Below are 18,853 nucleotides of genomic sequence, written 5' to 3' on the forward strand. Positions count from 1 at the left end.
AGCCCAAAGCACCCCCACTGTGACCCCCCCAGTGCCAGACTGCCGGGGGGGGGCAAGGCCCCAGCCCCAGTGCACTGCAGCCTCAATGCCCCCAGCCCCTGGGCAGCACGGCCACAGCACCCCCAGCCCCAGTGCTGCAGGTGGCCAGGCAGCGCAGTCACCGCACCCCCAGCTCTGGGTGGCAGGGCAGTGCGGTCGCTGTGCCCCCAGCCCCTGGGCTCCGGGCAGTGCGGTCACCGCGTCCCCAGCCCCAGGGCTCTGGGTGGCAGGGCAGCGCAGTCGCTGTGACCCCAGCCCTGGGGCTCCGTGCAGCGCAGTCACCGCACCCACAGCTCCGGGTGGCCCCCAATCCCGGTGCTCGGCTGGCCAGCACTGGGCAGGCAGCACAGCCCAGCATCAGCGGCCCTGAGTCACTGCAGGAGGCATACTGGCCTGCGGGCAGGGGCCATGGTAGGCTGTTTGGGGAGGCAAAGCCTTCCTTGCCTATAATACCTGCTGCCTATGACTCTCTCCAAAACCCAACTGAGGCCCATTGGTGGGGCAGCATGGGCAAGACTTTCCTTACCTATTGTGCTGAGAGAGGATGCCAGCCCCAGGGCTAACAGTCCAGCACCTTTTACTAAAATTACGTTCACTTTTAAAACATAGCCTGTTGACACCTGTAGCCAGATTAAAGTCTTCATTGTTGATGGTATTGGCAGGAGACTGGCTGCAGAAAGGATGCAAAGTTTGACTTAACTCTTAATTTCACAAAATGTGTGTTTAAGGGGGCACATCTACACAGCAAAAAAACACTCCTGCAGTAAGTCTCAGAGCCCAGGTCATGCAGTAAATCTCAGGGTCTGGGTCAATTCACTTGAGCTCATGGGGCTTGCGCTTGGGGCTAAAAATAACAGTGTAGATGTTTGAGCTCAGGCTGGAGCCTGGTCTCTGAGAATGAGGACTTGGAGGGTCTTGGAGCCCAGGCTCCAGCGTGAGCCCAAACATCTACACTGCCATTTTTAGCCCTGTAACACAAACCTAAGTCAGTTGACCCTTACTGCCGCAAGGTGTTTTTTTTTTTTCCTGTGTAAATGTACCCCAAGTCAGTCTCTTAACATTGCTAAAATTCTGTGGGCATCTGTATATTAGCATGCAGATTTTGACTAAATAATACATACACATTGTCAATGGAAAATCCTGTCCAAGTAAATTTCACACTAATATATTTTTCATTGCAAGGGAAGGATGTGTGCTTTTATTAAAAGCTATGGCCCATATTGTGGCAAGGGTAAGTATTATTAGAGTCTAACTAATGGTTTACAGACTAACTTCAGCACAGAATATCATAACATCTTGTTACACTAGGAACATCACATACAGAAGCACCCATCATCTATTCAGTGGTTTGTGTCTAATTCCTGCTCAACTTGTGTCCTTTGGCAATTAATAACACTACATGTTCATAAGACTTCTACATGCTAGGGACACAGACCTGTATGCTGCTGAACACCTTCCACTCCCACTGATTTCACTAGGTGTTGATGGCACTGAACAGCTTGCTGGAAGCAATTGGCACCCTGCAGGATCAGTTGCCTTTAGCACAGGTGTATGCACAGCACTGCACTATGGGTGACAGCATTAACTGTCATGGTTTTTTATTTGGTCTTTAGCCTTAGTAAACATTGCTGACTAATATCCCATCCTCTGTTTAATTTCATTCCTTTAATATTCAGAAACATGTGCTCATTTGCCTTTTGCCAACATCTTCTTTAACATTTTCTTCCTTTATCTCATTGTTTGCCCTTAGGGACAGGTTCCTCTTAAGCTCATCTCTATATTTGCATCCATCTTTAAGGTAACTGTGTGTTTGTGTTTTCCCTGGATGCAGTAGAATTATAAATCCTCTCCTCAGTTGTCATGCTTTCTGTGTTATTGAGAACATAAAATTCCATCCTTCATATAGGAACAGTTTTGTTACAGTAGTTATGTAGTTTGTTACAGTATTTATGTGTGTGTGACACTAACATTCATTCTCTAAGTTATTTGGGATTTTTCTTGGTCATTGGTTTCCTCACTCTTCTTTTTTTTCTTTTGGGAAGGATGGGAGAGGGAGACTTGGTGAGTTTTAGCAGAGAGCGGGCTCAATCCAAAACCCTAGATCCAATACCCACAAAATTTGGGAATCTGGATCTGAACTTGCAGCTCAGGCCCATCTCTAATATTTAGACCTTATGAAAGATTAATAGATGTGGCTACAACCAAATATGCAGCAGGTAATTCTATCAATACCTCTACTCTTCAAGTTTCTGGGACTCTGCTGTGATGACTGATATGGACAAAACCTCTTGGTCTACATTTCAACATGCCTCATTTCAATCAGGACTTAAGCAGACAGCATACATATTTTGCAACACATTCCACAGATTGGTCCACAAAGTATGCCGTCCAATTTAAAACAACAACAACAAAATACTGTAGTTAATGTAAACCATTGGAGATCATTAAAAAAAAAAGACATCTCAGTGCAAAATCCCACTTTGCATGGCCAGCTCAAAGCATAGTTAGTCTGCCTGGAATTTGACAGAGATGGTTTCAGATGAATGCTTGGAAATTAATCATGTCTCTTGAAATTCCATTTGAGCAGCTCCATTATTATGGAGACAGTTGTTTGCTTAGGAGCTCATTTATCACTGTAAAATAAATAGATGAATCAAGCTAGGGACACCTCCTGCTGCAAGAGTGAAGGATTTTGAAAAGATTCTCCAAAAGTACTGGGAAGGACCTGAGCAGAATAAAGGCTGATGTAGCACTTTTATTGGCATTTGGGTTGTGATGCATGGGACTGTTTTCAATTTTGAAAAAAGAGAAAATTTTAGTGTAAGTAATAGTCTTTTCCACTTGGATGTACAGTTAAAGAATTCATAGATAGGCCCACTGAAGTCAAAGGAAGTTTTGCGCCTATGTTGACTTGAAAGATCATGCTCAGAAAATCGAGCTCAGGAGAAACCCCCTGTATCATCATCCATTAAGGCTAGAGAGATGTAATAAAATACAAAAGTTCACCACTTGCACCATGATACTTGGTTTCAACCACAGCCTCCTGTTTAGCCCTAACAGCAGCATATGTATGGTCTCCCAGTAAGGGCATGACTGAGGCTTGTCTCCGTTGGGAATTTACCCTGATTGCAGCCATCTGTGGCCAGTTGGCTCCATTGACGTGTACCCTGGTTTCAAGTGCGAGTAATCTCAATCTGTGCAAATTGAGGGTTATCTTGCCAACACTTATTTTGCACTGATACAGATATTTCAGTGGCTGGCCAGAGATTGCTAGAACTAAGACAAATTGCCAGTGCAGACAGTGCTTCAGCTTTGGAATGAATAACACAGCCTGGTGAAAATGAAACCTGTGATTGATTCCTGATGAATAGACCTCAGAGGTGCAACAAACTGTTCACAAGAGAGATGCTGCCATTGGTCTGAAGCCATTTTTCTTTAAATACATAGGACCAAATTCTCTTCTCAGATACCCAGGCACAACTCCTGGCTGCTTCATTCCCATTGACGTTCTGCCTTCATTCCCACAGAAGTCAGTGGGAGTTCCAAGTGCATAAATGAGGACAGATATTGGCCCACAGTCAAGGCATAAATGGCATTAGGGAAGAATCCTTATCAGTTAACAAGACAGAGAGTAAGCGAGCTATGACTGAACATGGGACTAGGAGTCATGACTCAAATACTATTTTGCCTCTATCCTAATTTTACTATCTGTTATGTTGTGAAGCTTGTGCCATTGATGTACAAAAATTGCTAGATGAGTGCCATGTGTTATTACGACTATTAACAATGGTCTCAACAGTGCAGCATGTTGGATAACCACATAGAGCAAGGTTCATTAGCCTTCTATTAACAAATGTAACGCAAATACAAAATAACACCTTAAGAAAAGCTATTTAATGGAGACTAGCATTTAGCCTCAGTCCTCTCAGCATGTAGTCACGTCTCCTATGTGGCAGCACAGACTGCAGACTACTTACTGCAAGATCACCCCAGCTGTCTGTAGAAAATAAATTTAGTTGATATTCAGTATTGTATTGAATGTTTTGGCAATTTATGCTATATTGCACCCATTCCACATCCTGTGGATCACATTGCCTTTAATGCTAAAACAAGGTGTACAGACAGGTATCAGCTATTGAGAATTACAGGGAAACATTTAATCTGATTCATCAAATTGCAGACAGTAGCAAATAGTACAAAATGACAGCAGGCTCTAAATAACCCGTGAGACACCATCTGCTGCTGAATTATGCTTGCCGTTATCCCACTGCACAGACCTGCTTGCATTATATCTGATAATGAAACCTGCTTTCCTGTTCACGGTAATAAATCATTTAAAGAGGGTGATGACAGCCCCTGAATTAACTCAGATCAGCCACTGAAGATGGATCTATTACTCAGCATGTTGAAGTCAGGCCTGAAAGTGCATTTGGAAATGGTCAGTTGTCTATATTCAAGGTCAGGTTTATCACCTGGGCTGTGATGGTGCACTTAGGAATGGAATTATGCTTAATGGCAACCATTGTTTTTTCTGTTTCACTCTTTAAAATACAGCTCAGACATAAGCGTTCTTTTGATACAGCTTCAAATTAACTGATAAGGTGTGATCTCCAAAAAAATTTCACCTACCAGTTTTAAGAGTTGACTAGCCTTGCTACCTCTCCTAGGCTGTCTTTACTGCAGAGTTAACTCAAGTTACCTACACTCTAGTTACTTCCTCTCAAGTTAGTCAAGCTCGGGTGAGAGCAGACATATTGTGAAATAACAGTCGAGCCACACAGTGTGGTTGTATTAGCAGCAAAGTGATTGTGTTAGCACTTGACAAGTTGCACTAACTTAAGCTGGAGTCTTCACCACTTGACAGGCTTGCCAACTGTTCTGCCAGTATAACGTGCATCTCCAGTAGAACAATAGCTATACCAGCAAACCTTTCAAGTGGAGACAAGGCCTTGAAAGCACCACCACACTTGAGTTAAGGTTTTTGTGTGTGGATGGGACTCAAGTAGGGGCAACACTCAAGTTGACTTTGCAGTGGAGACAAGCCCATCAGTTTCTTGAATCTGCAAGAGAGGAAGTTGAAATTTAGGAGCATTCTGAAAAGGCTGAAGACTTTGTGAAGTAAGACAAATATAAGTAAGTTATCTTCATTTTGTTTTTGTGGCTAATACTGAGCAAGTTTTCTCAGACTTTTTCATTGAATTATCAGAAATTGGAAACTGAAAATTTTTGGTAAAACTTTTGAATTATCAGGAACAATTTTGAGTTTTTGTAAAAATGTTCAGCTTTTGGTGTAGTTTTCAGTAAATATTTTCAGGTTTTGGATTTCAAAAATCAAAAAAATTTTATCGAAAACCTATTTTTTTTTTCTTAAAAACATTTTTAAAACTAATATTTTCTAGTTTGGGTTTGTCTTGGAAAAGCTGAAAAAAGGGACAGTTTGGGGGAAAAGCATATAATTGGCATTTTAATCAGCTTTATGTTCTAATTCTATTAATATTCTATTAATATTAATTATAAGTTATAATTATTGCAGTACCACCCAGAGACTCAAGGAGGATCATGCCCCCGTTGTGCCAGATGCTGTATAAACACACAGGAAGATGTGATTTCCGCTTCAAAGAACTTACAGTCGCCATTGCAACGCAGCAGTTGGCTACTTTTTCATTGGCCTTGAGGAAACATAACTGCCGTTTGCAGTTGAGCTTTGGAAAAAGGGTTGCAGATGTCAAACCATAAAATCAGTGAAACAAGTAGAGTTTAAAAATATAAACCAAATAAACTTATAAACATTGCTGCCTTTCTATATTTCTGTTTCTGAGAATTAAATCTCTTGTACTAGTGCAATAAAAGGGAGTTGAGAATGTATTTTGACAAACTAAGGAGCTGTAGCCTCATGATACCAAGTTTTATCATACTTGAGTGATCAGTGCACTGATGTTGATGCATTTTTCTTTATCACAGTTTAACTGTTTACATGGTATACTTTTTAAGGAAATACAGTTTTGTTTGAATGTCATTCTTCATCTAGTTATTGATGTTATTGGTTTGGCTTGCCTATTAGAGAAAACTACGCCTGCTCTATTTTTCTAAATGCCTGTTTCTAATTATTTACTTCCCTTCATTCATTCATGTAGAAAGCAAGGGAGCAGAGAAGGAGTAAAGGACCTTGATCTCCCTGACGTCTGTGAAGATGAGGCTACTTCCTGAAGCCATGTGCATGTCCTGGATTGGTTATTTACTGCTGTTGTAACCATTGTGTTGTGTCCCACACATTCTGCTCTCATGAACCAAAGTTTGTGACCTGAAAAACAGAAATTGAAAAGAGGAAACAAGCAACAACAACTAACAGTGCGAGTTCTTTGGAAATGGTTTATTCACGGAATGTTATGTTGTATTACTCATTGGCTTCATTCAACATGTAAGATGTTTCTCTGTATTTGACATGTGCCTCATTCTCCATTTGAGCCTATGTTGTACGGTCATTATTGTCTGGTATCTTGACCAATGAATGTGTTTTTATTTATAATTCAAAGAACCAAACTTTATCTAATAGGGCACTTGCCATCAAGATGTTTTCCAGCTTTTTGCATTCTGCATTCAAAGTACCAAGAAAAAAGATATGCAGTAGCCAGGTGTCCTCTCTTAGGTTAACTTTTATTTATTACTCAAGCGCTTAAATTTACTGGGGCACAGTCTTACTTCTGCTGAAGTCAATGACAAAATTCCTGTTGACTTCTGTTGAAGTAGGATGAGATCTTCCACTGTGTAATTCTTTGTGCTTTTCATTCTTTCTTATTTTTGCATTATATAGCTCTTATTTTTGCATTATATAGGGCCACATTAGAGTCATTTTAGTACAATATTGAAAATATACGATATTCCCACCCATCTGCATTGAGATTTGGACTGTCCCTGAACTGTTAAAGGCCCTAATATTCATCTGAATATGATGGATTAGTGCACCAAGAGCATTTGCTTATAGAGTGTACTGTTCCCAGAGGGCTGGGATTTGATTCCATTTGTGTGCTAATGTGTGGACAGGAATTGTATTTACTGATCTGAAAGCATGAGACAATGGATTTTATTTGTCATTTAAGGCAGTCTGATTCTCCTTTCCCACTCACCTCCCAATACCCCCTCCCCCACCATAAGAGAGAGACAGTAGGTGTGTTTGATTATATCTTGAGTTTTTTACCTAACTGTTGTTTACTAGTAAATGCCCTGAAATAGGACATTTTCCTATAAGAGAGTATGTCAGTAGATGATTCTTTGATGGTAAGCAAGGACCCAGAAAAGCTACAGGACAAAAGTTGAGTTTAATTTAACTCATTTGTGTAACATTTCAATACTTTAGGTTTTATGCACTTGGTCCTCTGCTGTGGCATGCTGCTGTAACACCCCCCAATGTGGTTTTAATAATATCATGAATCTTCAGTGTTGTTGAATTAGAAGGTCAGAGATTTGAGCTTGTTTGGAATCCCAAGTCAGCAGCAATGTAGGCTGAAACCACTACAAAAATATTTATGTCATGTCCTAGGTTATGTACTGCAGCAGTTCCACAGGAGAGAGAGAGAATAGCTTCCAGTATGAGTTGTGAGATGAGATTGTCATGTTGCACAGCTATAAATTTGGAGTAATGCATCCACTTCAATGGAGTTACTTCAGATTTACATTGGGGTTTCTGTGTTTAGTCTCTCAGGCAAGTACAAAACTGTGTGCACACCTCTATAGAATAATAGGACTGGAAGGGACCTCGAGAGATCATCTAGTCCAGTCCCCTGCACTCAAGGCAGGACTAAGTATTATCTAGATCGTTCCTGACAGGTGTTTGTCTAACCTGCTCTTAAAAATCTCCAATGATGGAGATTCCACAATCTCCGTAGGCAATTTATTCCAGTGCTTTACCACTCTGACAGGAAGTTTTTCCTAATGTCCAACCTAAACCTCCCTAGCTGCAGTTTAAGCCCATTGTTTCTTGTCCTATCCTCAGAGGTTAAGAAGAACAATTTTTCTCCCTCTTCCTTGTAACAACCTTTTATGTACTTGAAAACTGTTATCATGTCCCCTCTTAGTCTTCTCTTTTCCAGACTAAACAAACCCAATTTTTAAAATCTTCCCTCATAGGTCATGTTTTCTAGATCTTTAATCATTTTTGTTGCTCTTCTCTGGACTTCCTCCAATTTGTTCACATCTTTCCTGAAATGTGGTGCCCAGAACTGGACACAATACTCCAGTTGAGACCTAGTCATTGCAGAGTAGAGTGGAAGAATTACTTCTTGTGTCTTGCTTACAAGACTCCTGCTGATACATCCCAGAATTATGTTTGCTTTTTTTGCAACAATGTAACACTGTTGACTCATATTTGGCTTATGGTCCACTGTGACCCCCGGATCCCTTTCCGCAGTCTTCCTTCCTAGGCAGCGATTTCCCATATTGTATGTGTGCAGCTGATGGAGTAAGTGGAGTACTTTGCGTTTGTCCTTATTGAATTTCATCCTATTTACTTCAGACCATTTCTCCAGTTTGTCCAGATCATTTTGAATTTTAATCCTATCCTCCAAAGCACTTGCAACCCCTCCCATCTTGGTATCATCTGCAGATTTTATAAGTGTACTCTCTATACCATTATCTAAATCGTTGATGAAGATATTGAACAGAACCAGACCCAGAACTGATCCCTGTAGGACCCCACTCGTTATGCCCTTCCAGCATGACTGTGAACCACTGATAACTACTCTCTGGGAATGATTTTCAAACCAGTTTTGCACCCACCTTGTAGCTCCACCTAGGTTGCATTTCCCTAGTTTCTTTATAAGAAGGTCATGTGACACAGTATCAAAAGCTTTACTAGAGTCAAGATATACCACATCTACCACTTCCCCCCCTATCCCCAAGGCTTGTTACCCTGTCAGTGAAAGCTAACAGGTTGGTTTGATGCGATTTGTTCTTGACAAATCCATACTGACTGTTACTTATCACTATGTTTACCTGTGTCAACAAAAAGGGCAAATAAAGTCAAAAGGCAGGAGTATTTTCTATTATTATGCATTTAAATGCAAGTTATGGGGTTTTTCTGTGAGGAAGGCAGCTAGAATATATGTTGTTTCAGAGAGAAAAGTGGTAAATTAAGGCTGGTCGGGATTAGGAGGTAGGGTTTTTGGCCCTTTTTAGGGTGTGAATGAGATAAAGTTATAAACCCATTGTTTATATCTTATCTTCACTCCAGTTTCCTCCCCTTTTCATTTTTCATAGAATCATAAATTTTTAAGGTCTGAAGGGGCAATTTTGATCATCTAGTCTGACCTCCTACAAAACAAAGGCCATAGAATGTCACCCACTTTCTTCACCACATCCCTCTTTTATTATTACATATGTTAATAGGCACCTCTGCTAGCAGCATTCTGTCAGTGTCAGGAGTTCGTTATTTTTCATCACACAGAAGTGTTGTTCTGAAAAATGTAGATTCAGTGTAGCAAAAGCTAGGCAGAGGCAGACCAGTAGCCTTTACGTGTCTGGTCTAGTTGCAGAGCACAGGACTGGGAGTGAGGAAATGGGAGTTTTCATCTGAACTCTGACAATGACTCACAGTGTGAAGTTGGGCAAGTCACTTAACTTCTCTGTGCCTCAGTTTATCCATCTGGAAAAGGGGGATAATACTCCCCACCTCACGGGAAGGCGAATTTTAATCAAAGTTTGCATAGTGCTTCAATAGCACCTTCTATCTACAGATAACAAAATGTTGTAATCTATTATACTTATGCTACAGAGTAGTAACCATAAAAGCAGGTGTCTTAAATCATCCTAGTCTTGGAGTTATTGTTATATTTCTTTTTTTGTAAAAGGAATGGTGCTGATGGAAAACTCATTTACTCTTTTCTTCAGCTCAGGCAAGAAGTCTGACAGAGAAGAACTTGCCAATTACAATATTCTCAGCAGAGGTATTCTCCTTGAGTTCACTTGGGCTCTAGCCTTGTCTACAGTCAAAGTTGCACTGGTTTTAACTGAGGTGCGACTTTAAACCATTCAATTATATGGGTGCCAAAAACCTTAGTGGACACTCTGAATTCAATTTTATACTTAGTTTATATCAGTAAACTTGATAAGGAAGTTAAACTTTGAATATAGCACCTGACATCTATCTGCACTAAGAAAATCTTTCAGTTCAGCCTCAGTGGTGTTAGCTGACTTGGGGGATGAGAATTTAGATTATTTCTTAAACCAATGGATTTATGGTTCAATAACTATCTATTTTGAAATTATGGAGGAGATTTTTCAAAGGACTCCGGTGGAGTTATGCACTCAATTTCCAGTGGGATTTGGGAGCCTAACTCCTTTAGCGTTGCTTTGAAAATCCCAGCCTCAATTAATAAAACAAATCAAAATCTTAATATTTTTGGGAGGAGTAGGCTTAATGTGCTATTTCTTTAGCTATAGGACACTGTGTTGCTTTTATAGTCTTTAAATCTCTTAAATTCTCCCCAAAATTGTTTTTAGAAAATGTTCAGTGTTCCTTTAAATAAAAACCACAGTAGACCTGTTTCTTCCAATCCAGGCAAAAGTGAATTCTACCTCAGAGACTTTGTCATCTCTGGCTTTCAGCCCAAGATTTCTTTTTCTTTAGATGACAAGAAATCATCCTAATTCCATCACACAAAGCAATCTTAAAATCTGTACACAGTTCAAAAAGGGGAAATTATGCCAGCATAAAAAGAAGTCTAATAATTTCTGTGCATGTCTAAAGGGAATGCTATAAAATGGCATTCCACTTCTGTAACCCTATCAGAGTGAAATGTACAACATGTTTGCAGCAATGTTAGTGTAGCTTGGAGCAATAGTGCCTTTCTACTATGGGGCAGAAGCGGTTTAAAGGATATAAAAATTTATTTTTTAAAAAAATTAGCCTTTTATCTCTGACAATTAAGCCCTATCCAGAATGGATGAAAATCATTCTCTTTACATAGATACCGGGCATTGGGATGATCTGCAGAGCAGAGGGGAGGACTGAAATAGTCAGTCTCTGATGTCTTTGTACAATCCCTACATTTTGTATTCAAAATCCTCCACCACCATTTAATATACTAAACAGCACTGTTTCTGCTGCAAGAGTATCCTGCAGAAGACAGTGCCTGAATTCATCAAAATGTGTGTACTCAAGTCCATATCTGTGAGAAACACCGCTAACAGTTTTTTGTAAAGCAAACTGTTATTTGTCACCTCTTATAATTTAGTCCAAGTTGTAACTAAGTTATGTCTAATTTGAGAAGCCTTCAAAGAAATTTCTCTTGTGGAGAAATAACACACTTTTAAATCTGCGTGAAGTACATTTTTAAAAAAAAATTATTAATAGATCTAAGTTCTTAGCTTGAGAGATAACACTTGGTAAAGTTTGTCAAGTCTGTTAGCAAGGGTAGCCATATTAGAGATCTTTATCATTTTGGGTGGGAGTATTTCAATAGGAACAGGACACTACAAACAAAATTCCCATTGTTTTCAGATACTTATTACATTGTAGAGTCTGAGTGAAGCATGCACAGTGACTACCCCAGTGTGCACGTGTACTATATCTGCTGTTGTGCCGTGGTTTCCTGGCCATTTGTCTGTGATCAAGAATAATGTGTATTTGCTGGTAATTGTGTCATATCTGCATGATTCCACCTTTGAGCAGCAAAGGTCTATAAAGACACCTAGGAAATCAGCCATGTTAGATTTTGTCAGTTGTCTTTTAGACTGCTGGAGACTTTGACAGTGCAAAGTAAAGAAACAGAAGTTTATAGTGTAGCCTTTCCAGTTTGAGTCACATAATCAGCTCCTATAATTGTTGTCTACAAGAGAATTTAGTGCACATGCAGTAGTAATCATGGTTTTAGATTTAGATTTTTCTATGGTTCTTTTTGGTGTCTTGAGATATGTGAAATAAACAAAAATCCTCTGTTTTGTAGGTTAAAAAGATAATGAATCAGGTTCCACAAAGATCTCTGTAAGACCCACCTGTTTATTTACTATATATAATATTATTTACCTTAATATAGAACATATAAAGCATAATTTGAAAAGTGGCTAACATTAATGACATGTTCACAGATTTTCTTTGGCTTTCACTCCTTTGGTGACAACAGTTTTGTATCTTGTTTGAGTAGCTTCTGACAAGACAATCATCTGCTGGTTTTTTACTTTACTTATAATTGCCAGTGGGTTGCATTTCAGGGCAGTCTTTGAGTTTCAAAGATGTTAGGCAACTTAGAGGTCATTTTTGTTGTTGTTTTAAGAGGAAATAGGGTGCTAGCTTGATTAATTTTATTTGCAAATTGTGTACAATTTGAAACATTCTGATTAAGGTCTTATACTGCTCAAATTGAAGACAATGGAAGTTTTGCCACTGACTTAGTGGGAGTGAGATCAGGGTCATAAGTGACTAACAAGTGGCTGTGAAAATCTTGAAAAAAAGCAGTTTTTAAAACAACTAATTTTGTTCTAGAGTAGCAGCCGTGTTAGTCTGTATCCGCAAAAAGAAAAGGAGGACTTGTGGCACCTTAGAGACTAACAAATTTATTTGAGCATAAGCTTTCGTAAGTGAGCTGTAGCTTACAAAAGCTTATGCTCAAATAAATACGTTAGTCTCTAAGGTGCCACAAGTCCTCCTTTTAATTTTGTTCTGTTTGTCGTAGCTGTTATATTTGTCTTCCAAGCAGGTGTTTATAGCAAAGCATAAGCTCTGATGTAAACTCCTCTTTGGAGACAGCATAATTGAACATGGTAGCCATGAGACCCCTTGAACTGCTTACATTTCCAGAATCAAGGACAAAAAGAGAATGTGAGGATTTTTCTTGTGTTACTGTGTATGATAAACCTGTGCCATGTTGGTTGCAATGGATTTCATGAAAAGAATTTCACTGTTCCGTGGATCATGATGTCAAAGCAGTAAAACTGTAAATAAATCTACCTCCTTTGATGGGCAGTTGCAATCTTAATTGTAATATTTATTTCAGGAAAGTATGGACTGTGAGTCAAGTTAAAATTCAAGAAATTTGAAAACAAATCCCCTTATAATAAGAGTTTCTAGGCCTTTAACTGCACCAACTGAACAGAGGCTAAGTTAAGTTCAGAGATCTGTTGTCTTGTGAAATAAATTATGTTCAACAAAATAAGCATGAGGGCTATAGAGAATGTACCCCTTAAAGCCCAGACTTTGGTCTTTGTAACACTGGGTTCTTCATAACCTATCAGGCAGAGCTACCTGCTATAGCAGCTGGAGTTACTGTGTGTAAGTTCAAGTGATGCTAATTTATTTTAAATGAAAATATGAGCGCTACATGAAATCAACATAGATATCTTTCTATTAAAGAGTTTCTAACTTACTATGCAGTTTTACTGCATGCTTCCAATTCTAGGCTAATAAATTCTTTTGACAAGTAAATCAAATTCAGATGATAACTTGGCCTCTTTGTGAGCCCAATCTTGTAAGGTGCTGAGTGCTCACTTGTGGAAACTAAATGTGTGGTTTTTGTATACGTGAAGTGTGTCACTTTTGTATAGGCATGTATGTGAATGTGCACTGTAATTTATGGAAGAGACCATTTAAATGTACATATTAGCATATAAAGGAGTCTATACATGGTCTACTATGAGTTTTAATATCATTTGGATGTAAGTGACATATTTCTGTTCCACAAGGACCTCCTGGGAGGTATGGTGTGCCCTCAACACCCATTGATTTCAGTGGGAGTTTAAATAACTCAGCACATTGCAGGATCTGACGCTAGAAAAGAATTTAATGATGCAAGGATAAATAATCCTTTATTTATCTTAGTCTAAGAGCCATACAGCATAAATAAAATGAGATCTAAATTGTAGTGGGAATTCAGTAGAAAATTTTCTGACAAATGCTTTTTAAACGTGCACTCCACCTTGAAATCTCTGCAAAACAAAGAGAATGCTGTTACAACAGCATTCTTTACTTAGGCAAATTGGTACTGTAGGTGGGAAGCAAACTATCTATAGATCAGGGAATGTTCCATATAACAGAGTCTTAAAATAAGGAGAGAGAGCATGGTATAGTTCTTTCTCAGAGACAAAATACCTGTAGTGCAACTGAAAGAAAGTCCCCATAACAGATTTTACTATTCATTACTTGACCAGCCAGCTCACAGTTAAGGTTAGACATTCTGCAGTCCTTAAAAAAATCAAAACTCCCAGGGGCTTCTAATGACTACCTAAAATATTACTTGAAATTTGTTTTCTTGCATTTTGTGATAAATTGCAACGTGAGATCCTTTAAAGTCTAGGAATATATGTGTCGTCTCTTCTCATGATTAGTCCAGGAGGATCAAACAAAGCTGTATTGACATTGTTCACAAATACCCATCTCTCCGTAAAAGCCGCCATTACCTCCCCCACAAAAAAAACTCCCCCCACACACCATGACCACCTTCTTTCTCCCCATCATCAGCAAGTCAAAGAGCTGTATAGAAAATGTGCAAGAAAGAGAAGGTCGTCTCAGTATAACACATAGATCTCAGGTCTCCCATGTAGAGCAGCAAGTTGTGTATGTGACAGATCATTTGTTACATGATTGCAAATTAAACTTTCAGTGTCATGGCTTTTCAAGACTTGTACAGCAAAGAATGTTACTTCTCCAATTCAACTAAGGTTCCATCCTGCAAGGTACTGAGCACGTTGTATATAGACATCAGTTGGGCTACTCACAAATTTTAAGTTAAACATGAGCTTAAGTTATTTCCAGGATCTGGGCCAGAGTCCTTCACACAGTGCAGGATCAAACCCCTAGATCCTTGCTGCATGCTGATCAGGTGTAACGCAGCAGTTCCTGATCCTTGATGCTAATGCCAAATGTTTTAGTGATTTGAGACAAGAAGGAGACAGAAGGAAAGAGAGAATAATCTCTCCATATAGAGGGCATCTAGATCCTAATCTAAATGAAAAAAAGGAAAGTGGAGTTGCTAGAGCTTGTGTGCACTTTTATTGTGTTTTAATTAAAAAGATTATTAGCTCTTACAGTATTTCAGATTTTACAGCATTTCTTAGGGCTTGGAGGCATCTAGTGAATTTTTGTATAGTGCATTATGTGTTACCTAAGATTCTGCTTTTCACCTGAACCCATTTACAGAATTGTCCTGTGAACAAAAAGTGAAAGCATTTTCTTTCCTGGTCCAGAACACTATACAAAAACGCAAAAGATCTGCTTCATTCAGAACTCTGGATGTACTGGAGTGGGGGAAAGAGAGGAAGTAGCAATTTATCCCTAGCTTTTTATGCAGGAATAACCTTCATTCACTGAATCAAAGTCACTTAAGCTTAGCGTTTCCTCAAGCTGAGGCATGCGCCTTCGTTCAACATTCCTTCTCCATAAAGTGTTTCCAACACTAAAGTTTTCAAAAAGAATGATAAAAGCTAAATAAATTATAATTTTCAGGATACAATGCTACAATGATACTGTGTGCCGTAATTTTGCTGCTCTGTACCTGATTTATATGCCTGTTCTGTGTTGGTATTCACATCTGTTGTGCTATTTGGTGTGAGGTATAGCAATCTATGTATTCTACTATAACTGAAGCATGAAGTATATGTGCTTTGTATTGTGATGGCACGTGGCCATTACAGTGTAAATATGTACTATTAAGAGAGAGGCTATTTTTTGCATGCTTTTATACTCTGGAACTGAAAGGAAAATGACAATAAAGTCTATAGAAACTCCTAGTGCTGATGTAGTGATTGAAGTACAAATGATTTTAAATTTGTGTATTTAAGCATTGAGGCTGAAATTCACCCCAACTCACAGAATTCATACTAAGCCGTACTTTTCAATTAGGGCTTAAGCATGGAAGGTACTGAGCATTCCAGCCCATTTTTAAAAAAGAACCACACGAGCTAATTTTCTTTAATACTTTATTAAGTCATATTCATCCTATCTCCCTCCACATCTGGAAACAACGCAAGTATCAGTCAAAATTGGCTAGTATATTTATAATGGAGAGGTCACAGGGAAATTGTCATCTCCTTGCCACTGAGAACTGCAACAGCTTGTACCATGGATGTTCAGTTCTGGTGTTTCATGAGAGCATTGGATGGGAAAGAGTCAGTAAGCCCAGAGGGATAGCCACAAGACCATCTCTCTCAGCATACTCCATAAGATCATGCTGCCCCCATCACCTTCCCTTGTGGGGCAGTCACCTCTGCATTATTATAATTATGCTAAAGACACCTTTACCAACTCCTGCACAAGTATTTATCTTGTGTCCTTCACTGCTGGTTTTTTCCCCATTTTAGGTGGAGCAAAAGGTGTGCTTCGTGCTGGGATAAATCCTATCCTCATGTCATATTCACATCACCGACCTTTGCGAACATTGCTTAAATACAACCCCCTAAGATCACCCTGCCTTTGATAGTGTTTGTTTCCTAAGGAATGTGCAGTTTGCTCATAAAAAAATAGCAGCTGGCTCCTAGTGAAGTATTAATATTTCCAGTGCTGTGATGGGCAATCCAGATTATAACCTGACATTTGAGCAACAATATCAGTCTGCATGGATTTTTAACTAGCATGCAAAGGATTAGAGCAGTGGGAAGATATTTAAAAGCGTGATGCTTCCAGTGCTCTCCTTGTCCTAATATCTCTTCATATGCAAAAAGGAAATTTCTCTCTTCAGTCCAAGCATTACAGTATCTAAAAACCTCAGGAGAGACTTCTGTGATGGGTTGGATCACAGAAACCCCCCTGGGAATTTCCACCTGATGTGCCAAGACTACTTCTTTTCCTGCCCTGTCATCTTAGGACTTCAGTGCCCTGCCTGGTTTGAGCCAGACCCGCTAGCCTGCTGCAAACCCAGACCCAGATCTGAACCACATCCCCTAACAGCTGTAGGCTTAACTGAAAGCAGCTCACAGAACTGTTCCTGTCTTTAACACTCAGATGCGCAACTCCCAATGGGGTCCAAAGCTTATACAGGGTAAACTCATAAATTGTTCACCCTCTATAACACTGACAGAGAGATATGCACAGCTGTTTGCGCTCCCCCCCCCTTTCCAGGTATTAATACATACTCTGGGTTAATTAATAAGTCAAAAATGATTTTATTAAATACCGAAAGTAGGATTTAAGTAGTTCCAAGTAGTAACAGACAGAACAAAGTGAATTACCAAACAAAATAGAATAGAACACGCACGTCTATGACTAATCAAACTGAATATAGATAAAACCTCACCAGTTCCAGTAAGCTTTCTTTTATAGACTAATCTCCTTCTAGTCTGGGTTCAGCAGTCACTCACACCCCCTGTAGTTACTGTCCTTTGTTCCAGTTTCTTTCAGGTATCCTTGGGGGCGGAGAGGCGCTCTCTTTAGCCAGCTGAAGACAAAATGGAGGGGTCTCCCAGGGTTTTAAATAGACTCTGTCTTGTGGGTGGAGACCCCCTTGTCTCTTCTATGCAAAGTCCACCTACAAAATGGAGTTTTGGAGTCACCTGGGCAAGTCACATGTCCATGCATGACTGAGTTCCTTACCAGCGAAGCCACATTCCTGGGAAAGCCCACATGTGGACTGGCATCTCCGAGTTCATTGTTGGCTTAAGGGCTTCTTGATTGGGCACTTACTGAGAATAGTCTTTTTTCAGAAAGCTGACCAACTGCTTCGCTAAAACCTACTCAGAATCAAACAAGTATGCAGCCAATATTCATAACTTTGAATACAAAAATGATACATGCATACAAATAGGATTAATAGATTCCGTAAATCATAACCTTTACAGAGATATGTTATATGGCATGTATAGCATAAAACACATTCTAGTTATGTCATATATACATTCATAACTATATTTCCATAAAGCCTTATGGGGGGCACCATCACAACTTCTCATGTGTCTTGTCATGTATGCTTTGGTCTATATGAACAAAGATTAAGTACTGTATTCACTTCTTAAAGCTCATTTTACAACTATACCTGGGCACAAAACTTTGAACAATATTATAGGGGTTTTTTGGGTCCACAAACTGACCACACTACCTTTTGCTACCCATGTGTACAAAAAAGTAAGGGTCAGGTCCTCAGCTGATATAGATTGATGTAGTTACACTGATTTTCCCAAGGAAATGGAGGTCACCACATAATGTGAAACTAGACTACAAAATATATCACACAGTATGCTTCAGCTGAGAGTTGAAATGAGATAGCAAGACAATAAGGTAGGCTGTTCCAGAAATCCAGACCTATAAAGAATTTTGCTCAAAAAATGGTGCGACTGACTAGAATGACTAAGAGAGTAAGTCAGTCCTAGCAGAAGCAGGAAGCGATTTTATACAGTCAATTGTGTGTGTCCCCACTAAGTGCATTAAGTCGCAGAGTGCGTCCACAGTGACTCTGGGAAATGTGCAGGTCTTAGTGGATGGCTTTGCTGCAATGGGGTTCCCTAACTGTGGTGGGGCGATAGATGGAACACATATCCCTATCTTGGCACCGGAGCACCAAGGCAATGGTGCTGCAAGCACTGGTGGATCACAAGGGACGTTTCACCAACATCAACGTGGCATGGCCAGGAAAGGTACATGACGCTTGCATCTTCAGGAACTCTGGTCTGTATGAACAGCTGCAGCAAGGGACTGACTTTCTAGACCAGAAAATAACCACTGGGGATGTTGAAATGCCTATAGTGATCTTTGGGGACCCAGCCTACCCATTAATCCCATGGCTCATGAAGCCATACACAGGCACCCTGGAGAGTAGTCAGGAGCTGTTCAACTATAGGCTGAGCAAGTGCAGAATGGTGGTAGAATGTGCATTTGGGCATTTAAAAGCATGCTGGCACA

At 39.7% G+C, this 18,853-nt stretch overlaps 1 protein-coding gene across 7 annotated transcripts in view; it reads left to right on the forward strand.

Annotated features, from left to right (window-relative positions):
- CAMKK1 (calcium/calmodulin dependent protein kinase kinase 1) overlaps nucleotides 1-12,573 on the forward strand; it is a 197,326-nt gene extending 184,753 nt beyond the window's left edge. For 6 of the 7 annotated variants that reach the window (XM_073315804.1, XM_073315803.1, XM_073315808.1 and 3 more), the window contains 2 exons: nucleotides 1,790-1,837; nucleotides 6,174-12,573. In XM_073315804.1, the coding sequence (XP_073171905.1) occupies nucleotides 1,790-1,837; nucleotides 6,174-6,246 (121 nt within the window). In that variant the 3' untranslated portion in view covers nucleotides 6,247-12,573. The remainder of the gene's footprint in view (nucleotides 1-1,789; nucleotides 1,838-6,173) is intronic. The other variant, XM_073315810.1, reaches the window with a different exon arrangement.
- The last annotated feature ends 6,280 nt before the right edge of the window (nucleotides 12,574-18,853 follow it).

The sequence above is a fragment of the Lepidochelys kempii genome, chromosome 17, assembly GCF_965140265.1.
Source record: "Lepidochelys kempii isolate rLepKem1 chromosome 17, rLepKem1.hap2, whole genome shotgun sequence".
Taxonomy (NCBI): domain Eukaryota; kingdom Metazoa; phylum Chordata; order Testudines; family Cheloniidae; genus Lepidochelys; species Lepidochelys kempii.